The following is an 11,483-nucleotide window of genomic DNA, read 5'->3' on the forward strand; positions in this document are numbered from 1 at the left end:
TTGCTCGCTTGTTTGTTTGTTTGTTTGTTTGGGGGTTTCCTTACTCCTTCATCCCTGCTGTTGTGTACATGAAACAGTGCTGAGTGATGATGGAAAAGCTGAGACAGAACAAAGCCCCAGAATCCCTGCCAATGACCTGGCCACCACCATCGGGGAATTCAGCTGATTGGGGTTTTCATGCCAACCTCCTCCTGCAGCATTTTGCCTTGAATGCTGTAAGAATGGTGTTTGCTGTTTGTACTCCGAGCTGAAACTTTCTCTTGCAAACCTGTTCATGTGAGAAGGGCTGGCAAATTCGATGCGTTGTGCAGCGATTCCCAGCTACAGTCAGAGCGCAAGGATATATTCTGGGATGGCAAAATCACAAAGCCTTGAGCAAGCATTAAAGGGGCGGGCAGGAGGATAATTCAGCAGGAAAATAGGGAGTTGAACAGTTGTTGAACTTCTGAATAAGTAATTTGTAATAAACGCTTTTTTTTTTTCAGTTAAACACTATGAGCTTTTACTGTGTTCTTTCAAAATGAATAGAAAGTTACTGCTGACAGTGACTGGGGTATCTGCCTTTGGTACCCGTGTGTTTGCCTTTTAATCACCGAACTTTTGTTTTGTACTTCACTATTAGTTAGTGATGCAAATGGAGGCTGAAATCCATGTGCCTGCTGAAGTCACTTCTCTAGGAGCCCCAGGCACCCTGGGCCTACAGTCTTTGTCATCCTGATCTCTGGTGCTCTCAATAATGCAGCAAGCCTTTGCTCCACCAAAGCGTCACCTGTCTAGGTGAGTCGTGCCATCCCCTATCTGAAGTGACAGCCATCTTTGAGTACCAGCATCTTAACTGACTTCTCTTTCATCATCCATGTTAGAGAAATAACATTTTCGACAAGGTGTTGGGTTTTTCCCCCCCTTTTCTTTATTCTTTCCCCACCCCCCCTTCACCCCTTAGTTAGAGCACCTGATCAAAAAATTATTTCTGACAAAGATTTCCTGCTCCAAATTAAATGAGCTCAAGAAGAGGGAACATTTTCACGCAGAAAGTGAAACGTTGATGTTGGAAGTTAATGAATCTGGTAGCAGAGAGAACATTATTGAGACTGGATAATATGATCTAACAGCTTTCCTTCTTCTTATCCTCCCCGTAAAGAATGTATGGAAGTCAGTTATGTGGCATGATTCTAACATCTGTCCTACCCCATAATGGTAATTTGTATAAGTAATGGAAACAGGTTAAATACTTCCATTCTAATGTTGCCAGCAGGGATGAAAATGAACATTTCAATGAAATAATCTCGACAGAGCAGGGAGAGGAGGGGTGGATGGACTGATTCATCTCCAGCTCTCTTTGGTGATGTGAACACTAATGAGAATGCTTGAATGTATAGTTTATCAGATAGAAGGGGAAGAGCAAGTAAATTTCTCAGATTAGAATCACTGTGAAAATATACCCGCATGCAAGCTGCTTCGTTTTCCAATTGCCAGCGTTGGCTAATAATTTGCAGCATTCATTTTAAGGGGATAGGGGAGAGAAGAGAAGAGGTGAAGAATCTTTTTGTTGGTTTTTAATGGGATGCCTTTAAGGGTTATCATTCAGCCTGCTAGAAGAGTGGAGATTGTTCTTGTTACAGCACCTTATCTAGTTTTCAGACCCATTGCATTAGAATTAGAGGGTAGGCAGTTCTAGTATTTTGCCCCCTATTTTGCTGCAATTAGAAATCAAAGACACAAACCACTGTAGTGAGGTTATTTGGTTGTCTGATAGTCTGTGCTGCTTCTCAGCCATTGTCATAACTAAGCCATATTTTTCCACTGTGGTGACATTGTAATACAGACACACACACACAGATTTGTAGCATCTGTGCCAGAAATTTGTATGAACATTTGTATATACTAATACAGAAAATTTGCAATTCTTCCAGCAGATATGTTAACCTCTGACAATGTGAGATTTTGGATTCTTTTGTAAAACGCACGTCACTCTCTATTCTGGAAAGGTATCTGTGTATGTTTTTTTTCCTCTCTCTCTCTTTTTTCTCTAACAAGGGAGATGTGTGGCTATAGATTGTCTTTTTTCTCAGTACTTTTTTTGCCCAAGATGTGAAATGTGTTCTTGTGTGCAGTGGAACTCACCCCCAGCCTAGAGTGCAGTTTGTGCAAGGTGACAGTGTGGGCTGTGAAAACTTCTGCAGCTGCTGTCTCCTGTTGGCTGGGTAAATATTAGAAGCTATGGAAATACATCTGTTGAAGAATGGTGAACATTCACATTGTGCCACTATTGTTCAGTCCCAGAGTAGGCCCTGGTTTAGTGACGAATTTTAGACTTAAACCCCTCCCTATTTGTTGAAACTACGAGTTATGTATTTCAGTGAAAATTATTTCAGTATTCAGTTGCTTTACTGAATTGTGGCCTTCAATACTTAAGTGTTTCTTCTGGAAAAAATTAATTTATTTGGAGGAGTTAAAATTGAGTCTTGAAGAGTTTACTACATTTAATTTTGTAGACTGTTAAAAACAAACCTAATCATTACTTTTTGTCCTTTTCAAAATAATGTATTCAATGCTGAATCCGTTTTTGAATGGAAAAGAATGCCTCCGTAGAGACAGATTCCTTCAAAAGCACCGATCCGAGGTTATGGAAAGGTTTTATGTGAGAATATTTATGTTTTTAACCACATCCTTACATTTCAGATCTCTGTCTGCTTTTTCAAACAATGGATGTGTATTTATAGTGTAAATATTCTCACTGAAGCAAATACAATGTGCTGTGCTACTCACATGTACAATATATAGCGTCTCATGTCCACTTAGATTAGAACACGCAGCTTTTAACACTGCTCAGAGATGACAGTGTATCTGTGGGGAAGCACTGGCATCCAGAAGGCACATTTTATAGGCAAAAAATATTAGCAAGACTTAATAATAAGAAAAGAAATACGAACTGTTCCCCCTAATTTTTTGTTGTCTGGAATGTGAAGCTTTTTCCCCTTTTTCCACTGTCTCTTCACTGCCTGAGTCTGTGCATGCATGAATGAGAAGGAAAAGAAAAGCTGACGTTATGTTCTGTAATTTCTGCCACTTTGGATGTAGTTTTTGTTGAGGAGGATCACTGCTTGTATCTGCTCTTGGTATTTCTGTATGGTTTCAGGACATGTGCAAACCAGCAGAGTCTGTGCAGATGCAGGAATATCTGGAGAAGATTGCTGAGGGCTTCTCAGTCACAGAAAGATACTCTCTCTGTCTGTCTGTTAAGCTACCTATTATAATTTAGGGGGAGAGTCTGAACATCTCTTTTATTTGATGTAGAATAATATTACTTGTCTCTGCAAGTAATTCTAATAGGAACATTTTTGCTATGTTTAAAATTCTGAAGCTTACTTATTTGTCAAATTTCTGTGAGAATTTTAGTAAAACATACATGTTTTTAGAAATTAGCATTCTTCATTTTGTATGCTTCTGAATTATCTCGTAACAGAAACCTTTTTGGTTAGAGAATTGCACTGACCTTGCAAAATACCATATGTTGAGTGTGCTGCTATTCATCTTATAAACATTAGTAGTCTTGAATGAAAAGGTACTGTGTGTATTCTATGGTAACTAAAGGAGTTAAATAAAATCTTTTTGATTGCAGTGATGGAAATGAAACATTTTAGATAAATTATTCTCTGGTTAAGAAGCATTATTTCTTTGTGTTATTTCACGTAAAAGCTGTACAGACATGTGGGTGTGCACGTCATGTAAATTCAGGTTTTTTTAGAGTCTGGCTTAAATTCTGAAATCACAGAAAGTCAGAGTCCTGGCCAATTGTACATTCTTAACTCTTATATTGCAGTATATATTGGTAAGGGAGTGAACTCAATCATGTAGTACTCAGCAGAACCTAAGACTAGGAAAGTAAGTGAAAGATGGATATTTCACCCTAACACTCAGTTTCTTTGCTTTGACAGTTTAACACCGACCTTTCATGTAGTTTTAACGTTTCTTGTGTGGTTTAGCTCCTTTTATTTTTATGGTAAAGTACAAAAGTATAAGAACAGAGAAAACACACCGTTGTATATAAATAAAGGAAAATAAAAGATAAGGCAGTGCCTCAACTAGAGTTTCTACTTAAGCAGATATTTAGATGGTTATATATAGCAATTATAAAAATATATATTTATGCAATTTAGAATTAAGAGATGTAAGCAGGTCATTCACACAGATTCTTACAAAATGCTCTATCAACTATAGCAACATTCAGCGTTTTACGACAGTGTCTTATGTTTATTTATTAAAAATACTGGGATGTGCAAATTAGAGAAAATCGGCATAGTTCTACTGAGGTTAGTAAGAAGATAGCTGTTTGTAAAAGCTCAAAATGCAGGCCTCCTCAGTTTTCAGCTTCTACTTGGTGACTGTCTGCTGATCATTACTAAGTTTTGGGGTTTTTTAAATAAAAATGCCAGGTGGTAACTGTCCATTTTTATGCATTTTAGGCCTCAGAGATTTTTTATTTTTTATTTAAAAGTAATTTCAGAATCAGAAACCATATTCTTCTATAACTGGCCTTTGCTTTTCTGAAACTTAAAAATGTACCTTTTGCTGTTAGAAGTGACTGAGAACAGGTGTGTTTAATGAGGAAGCTAAAAGATCTTAGACTGTAGCTGTGGGAGTGAATTCTGCTTGCGTACCTAGAGATCAGAACTGCAGCGGTACTACCATGCTCGAATACCTGCCGAATGTTTCAACAGCAGCATTACTGCAAGACTGGGAAGCTGACTGACTTCTTAGTTCTTTTACTATTTCTGTATTTTATTCTTAATTTTATGGACTAAATGAATTTGCTTTTCTGGCATCTTCCTGGCCTTCGGCTCTAGGATGATTTCTGTAGTGACTTCTATTGTGCTTGGTACTCACCAGTCCTTTAAAACATATTAGAGACCACCTGAGGCTGACACACCTGTAAGAAATTGGGCCCTGCTTAACACTTTTTAAAAAACGAACGATCAAATTATCTTCTGAAAAAATTTCACACTTAGATGATAGATGAAAGGTGCGGTGGGCATCTTAAGATTCAGCACTGCCCCAGTACTAGATGGACTACTTTCCTACTTTATCTTAAAAGATTGGACTGAAGTAGTTAGGGGCTGCATTAAGACTGAATTGCAAAGGTGAATACAGAATGCAGTACTGTCCATAATACTGTTACTTTTCTTAAAAAAAAAAAGTTTCAAAGAGTGTTCATATTACAATGAGAGAAGATTCTTATTTTTCAGAAAAGAAGTTTCAGAATATATTAGCAACTGTGTACAAAAAGAATCTCAACTTGGACTTATGCTCCTCCCAGCTGAAGAAGACCTCGTCTTTGCTAACATGATAATATGTATTTTCTTCATGTCACATAGGAGCAGAAGTGCCTCTTTTTCTGGCTTGCTTTCAGTATTGTACCATGGAAGGACATAGGCCACATTTCAGCATCACTTGCTGCACAGTTCACCTGACAAGGCAGCATTTTTTTATTCAATTACTGAAAATTGTTCACAATCCATGTTTCTACCTTGACATGCTTATAAATGATCTACATTCCATTATCACTGTGATTTTTTTTAAAGCTTCTTTTACAAAACTGGAGGGAAATATGTACAGGTATGTTTTCTGCTTTGCAGTGAAAGTGTACATTTATCACTTAGGTACATGTAAGCCACTTCTGTGAATTGGGCCCTTGGAGTAAATGTGTTTTGATGTAATGGCCATCTGCTCATGAATATCACATTTGGTAGTTTATAAAATAGTTTGATATAGATAAACACATAGTTTGGTAAGATTATATAGTTTCACCAGGTAGCAATACAATAGCAAAGTTTTATATTTACCATAAGCCAACAATCAAGCTGGGGTGCAAGTCTCAAGTTTTCTGTGTGTTGCTTTTAAAAATTAATCTGTAGCATTTACTTATAGTTTCTGACTGCTGTTTTCAAAATGGTGAATGCAGGACCCACATCAGATCGTAACAGGAGGCAAAGTATATCCTAGCCATTTCAGAAAAGAATCATAGCCTTGCTTCTCTTTTCACCTTGTAAAAATTAAAGCTGTTCCGCTCTCAGATGGACCCAGTACAGCCAGCCGCCAGGAGACCCTGGAGCAGCTGACCTGACACACTTGCCCTGTACAGCTCCATTAGAGTCAGGTGTCAGTGACACAGAAATGGCCCTTGAAGCTGTAGCTAAAGCCAATTTGCCAGAAAAGACAGCACCGAGGAGATGGAGTTGGTCGAGCCAGTGGTTCCGAGCACCTACGGTCTGAGGGGTGCAGGTGCAACGTGTTGCGCATACATAGTGCAGTAAATATAGCTCAGTGCCAGGCCATTTTTTAAGTTGATAAAAATTGGTTTAGTGGGCTCTTTGTTTGATTTTGCTTTCCATATTGTGGTATCAGCTGTGGTCCTGGCATATATTTTACTGCTGAAGTCAAAGTTTATTCTTAGGTAGCACTGATATCAAACTGTAACTGGGGCAGAGATGTGGATTTATAGGTGGAGTGTGTGAGTGATGGTGAGTTTGGTTCCTGGATGTATCTTCAAAATTTGTCTTTGTGGTTATTGCTTTTAGTACAGAAGACAGCAACGATGTAAAATGTGCGTGTTCAATAACTTTGTCTTGTTTTCCCCCCACCCCACCTCCTCTCCTGTATTTTAGCATATGTTCCTGAGGAGGAATTGAAAGCAGCAGAAATAGATGAAGACAGCGTGGAAGATGATGGGCTGTCTCTGGACATCCAGGAGAATGAGTATTTGTGCAATGAAGAAGCGGAGATCAAAGAGGCTCAAAGCTACCAGAACTCCCCAGTCAGCACTGCAACTAATCAGGATGCAGGCTATGGTTCGCCGTATAGTGAAAACAGCGATCAGCTGGCCCATTTCAAAAGCACTTCCTCTAAAGAAGAGAAAGAGGATCCTCAGTGCACAGACAATGTTTCCTATCCACAGGACAGCTTGGCACAAATAAAAGCTGTGTATGCAAATTTGCTTTCAGAGACTTGCTGGTCCAGTTTAGCTTTGGACTTAAAGAAATCCAATCCAACCACCAGCAACAACGGAATCAGCCAGAATGAAAACACCACCAGTACTGACACCAATGCCAATTCCCAGAGTACTAGTACTACCAGTACCAACACTAGTACCAGTACAACTACCAGTAATACTAGTAACAGTAATAGTAACAGTGGTGGCTCAGGTTATGACTGGCACCAAGCTGCATTAGCTAAAACTTTGCAGCAGACCTCATCGTATGGACTTCTCCCAGAGCCTAGTCTTTTCAGCACAGTACAGCTTTACCGGCAAAACAATAAACTTTATGGGTCTGTGTTCACCGGTGCTAGCAAGTTCCGATGCAAAGACTGCAGTGCAGCCTATGACACACTGGTGGAGCTAACAGTGCACATGAATGAAACTGGACATTACCGTGATGACAACAGAGATAAAGAAGCTGATAAGACCAAACGGTGGTCAAAGCCTAGAAAACGGTCACTTATGGAAATGGAAGGCAAAGAGGATGCCCAAAAAGTGCTGAAGTGCATGTACTGTGGGCATTCGTTCGAGTCCTTGCAAGACCTCAGTGTCCATATGATAAAAACAAAGCATTACCAGAAAGTGCCTCTGAAGGAGCCAGTACCAGCCATCACTAAGTTGGTCCCTTCTACGAAAAAGCGAGCACTTCAGGACTTAGCTTCACCTTGTTCACCTGAGCCAACAGGGATCACTGCAGAAGCTTCATTGGGTGAATCTGCAAAGGATCAGAAAACTGCCAACCCCTATGTGACTCCAAACAACCGCTATGGCTATCAAAATGGTGCTAGCTACACTTGGCAGTTTGAGGCACGCAAAGCCCAAATACTGAAATGCATGGAATGTGGCAGTTCCCATGACACTTTGCAGCAGCTCACTGCTCACATGATGGTCACTGGTCATTTCTTGAAGGTGACCAATTCTGCTTCCAAAAAAGGCAAACAGCTAGTATTGGACCCTGTGGTGGAGGAGAAGATACAGTCTATACCTCTTCCACCCACCACCCATACAAGGCTACCAGCCTCCAACATTAAAAAGCAGCCCGATTCCCCAGCGGGCTCCACAAACTCGGAGGAAAAGAAAGACCTAGAAAAGGAAAAGGTGGTGGTCAGTGAAACAGAGAAAAAGATTAAAGAAGAGAATGAGGACTCTACAGAGAAATTTGAGCCAACAACTTTGTATCAGTACCTCAGAGAGGAGGACCTAGACGATAGTCCTAAAGGCGGAATAGACATACTGAAATCCCTGGAGAACACGGTGACAACAGCTATCAGCAAAGCTCAGAATGGAGCACCTTCCTGGGGAGGATATCCCAGCATTCATGCAGCTTACCAGCTCCCGGGAACAGTCAAACCCCTTCAGCCCGCGGTGCAGAGCGTGCAAATGCAGCCGTCTTATGCGAGCAGTGTAAAATCACTGTCGTCAGAACACAATGCGCTCATCCATTCCCCAGGCAATCTCACACCCCCACCTCACAAGAGCAATGTATCTGCTATGGAAGAACTAGTGGAGAAAGTTACAGGTAAAATCAACATCAAGAAGGAAGAAAAGCCTTTGGAGAAAGAGAAGAGTTCTCCAGTCAAACCCATGTCACCTGCTGCTAAAGAAAACAAGGACTTCCCAAAAGCAGAAGAAATAAATAGCAAACAGCAGCAGAAGAAGAGCTCTGAGACAGAAGTTCAGAAGGTCAAAAAGGATAGTCCAGCAGAAGCACATACGCCAAATGGTACAGAGCCACTTAAAACAAAGGTTGCAAATGGCTGTAACAATTTAGGAATCATCACAGATCATTCACCTGAGCCATCCTTCATTAATCCATTGAGCGCTTTACAGTCCATTATGAATACCCACTTAGGCAAAATTTCCAAGCCGGTAAGCCCCTCTCTGGACCCTTTGGCCATGCTGTACAAAATTAGCAACAGCATGTTGGACAAGCCCATTTACCCAACCACTCCAGTCAAGCAGGCTGATGCTATTGACCGGTATTACTATGAGAACAGTGATCAACCTATTGATTTAACCAAGTCCAAAAACAAACCTCTTGTTTCCAGTGTGGCTGACTCTGCCTCCTCCCCGCTAAGGGAGAGTGCTCTGCTGGATATTTCTGATATGGTGAAGAACCTCACAGGGCGTTTGACACCCAAGTCTTCAACTCCGTCTACTGTGTCAGAGAAGTCTGATGCGGACGGGAGCAGTTTTGAGGAAGCTCTGGATGAACTGTCGCCAGTACACAAGAGGAAGGGCAGACAGTCCAACTGGAACCCTCAGCATCTTCTGATCCTTCAAGCCCAGTTTGCTTCCAGCTTGAGGGAGACCCCAGAAGGCAAATACATTATGTCGGACCTAGGTCCACAAGAGCGGGTACACATCTCTAAGTTTACTGGTCTTTCCATGACCACAATTAGCCACTGGCTGGCCAATGTGAAGTATCAGTTAAGGAGGACAGGTGGAACTAAATTTTTAAAGAACTTGGACACAGGACATCCTGTTTTCTTTTGCAATGATTGTGCCTCTCAGTTCAGGACTGCATCTACATACATAAGTCACTTAGAGACACACCTAGGGTTTAGTTTGAAGGATCTGTCAAAGTTGCCACTTAATCAGATTCAAGAACAGCAGAATGTTTCAAAAGTCCTCGCAAACAAGACTTTGGGCTCACTTGGAATTGCCGAGGAGGACTTAGGCTCCACATTCCAGTGTAAGCTCTGTAACCGAACTTTTGCAAGCAAGCATGCAGTCAAACTGCACCTTAGTAAAACACATGGCAAGTCCCCAGAGGACCATCTGATCTATGTAACTGAGTTAGAAAAACAATAGCGTCCAGGTAAGCAGCCAGGTATGCAAGTGACCACAGGAACATTGCACTAAACTTCTTCATAGTACTGCACTAGGCCTGACCTGAGCCTCTGAAATCAGTCTTACTTTTGTTGCTGACCTGCCTATCTGGACCCTGGTTTTTCCTACACTTATTTTGTAGCTATATTTATATGCTCTTTGTCTGATCTGTGCATGGTTATTTTTTGTTTCTGTTTTTATTTTTTGTGAGTCAAAATCTGACCTTTATTTTCAACATCTGTCCTTGATGTTAAGCTATCTTTTGTAGAATATAGTGGGAGACACTATTGAGAGACATTAATTTAGCCGTAAAGAAAGACACAAAGAACAATGATAAAGAGACATCCTAAAATTACAAAGTTGCCATGACAATAAAGGTCACAGAACCTGGTAGTGTCAAGTTTTAACCCTCTGAGAACTGTAATAGCATTTCTGTGCCTTTCCCAGTGACTAAATAAGTAAATAAGGAAAAACAAAACAAAACAAAAGGCTTAAAGGCATTTCATTCAAATAAAAGCCGTGTTGGAAGCAGAACTTTTTTTTTAAATGAATGAGCTTCTTTTTTTTTTTTTTTTTTTTTTTTTAATGCAGAACTGGTTTGTGAAGAAATTGTGCATGCAGTCCTTGGAAGAAGGAGAGCTGTGTAGTACTCAAGGGGTTAGGAAGCCACAACTGTATAAGTTAAATAATAGTAATTTAAAAAAAAGCAAACCAAGTTGCCACTATGCCCAAACCCTCTGGATGCTGATAATTGCCACTTTTTGGCAAAAAAAAAAAAAAAAAAAAAGTATGCAAGCTGTTATTTAAAACAAGTGTAAAAATGCTCTTTTCTTTCCTTTTTTTTTTTTTTCTGTAAAATACTGCGGTTTATAGTTATTTACAAATGTTAAGCTTTGGTACAAGCTGACCTTTCTATAGTGTGCTGCATTGGTAAATGAAAACAAAAAAAATGGGGCAAATGTTGGATTCTGTTTCTTGTAAATTGCCAGCATCAGCTTAAAAAAAAATACATGTTACATATCGTACCATTTTAAACTGTTCAACTTTCTTTGTACCTTCTGGCTGTATGCTTTCTCTTTTAACTTTTTATATTGTCATTTTATATTCAATTTCTGTGTATATAATGTAAAACCACACTTTTTGAATAAAATTTAGTTCCTGCAGCTTGATATAAATAGAGGAATTTTACTGGCACCTGCATCTTTCCAGATGCATGTACTTAAAGGAACTATCTGACAAAAAAATAAATAAATAAAAATAAAGCAAGCAATGCACTATGAATTATACATTTTGATGTTTTATCATTAATATTGTACAGTACATTTTGGTTCACACAATTAAATCCACTGTTTTCTCAAGTGTAAAATAAACCCACATGCAGTTCTTGATTTACATACATTGTCATGTCGTCATTATATTGCCTTTGAGGTGTTACTCCAGCAATGAGGCATCGTTTATATAATCAACCAGCAAAAATCTATTCAAAATCATCTCTCGTGATCCGTATGCTGACGTGTTTCATTCGAAGCCGTAATGCTAATAACCTCTTAAAAGAGATTTGCAGCCGGTCGGGACTGCGAAAGGTACAGCGTCAGTGGGGCGCCATCAATTAGCG

The 11,483-nt window shown here is 39.8% G+C and overlaps 1 protein-coding gene across 2 annotated transcripts in view; it reads left to right on the forward strand.

Annotated features, from left to right (window-relative positions):
• Positions 1 to 11,233, forward strand: part of TSHZ1 (teashirt zinc finger homeobox 1) — a gene marked incomplete at its 5' end in the record, with an annotated part of 56,723 nt that extends 45,490 nt beyond the window's left edge. For both annotated transcript variants that reach the window (XM_081996836.1, XM_081996835.1), the window contains one exon: positions 6,666 to 11,233. In XM_081996836.1, coding sequence (XP_081852962.1) covers positions 6,666 to 9,850 — 3,185 coding nt within the window. In that variant the 3' untranslated portion in view covers positions 9,851 to 11,233. The remainder of the gene's footprint in view (positions 1 to 6,665) is intronic.
• Between the last annotated feature and the right edge of the window lie 250 nt (positions 11,234 to 11,483).

Source organism: Phaethon aethereus (genome assembly GCF_964289735.1).
Source record: "Phaethon aethereus genome assembly, chromosome: 2".
Taxonomy (NCBI): domain Eukaryota; kingdom Metazoa; phylum Chordata; class Aves; order Phaethontiformes; family Phaethontidae; genus Phaethon; species Phaethon aethereus.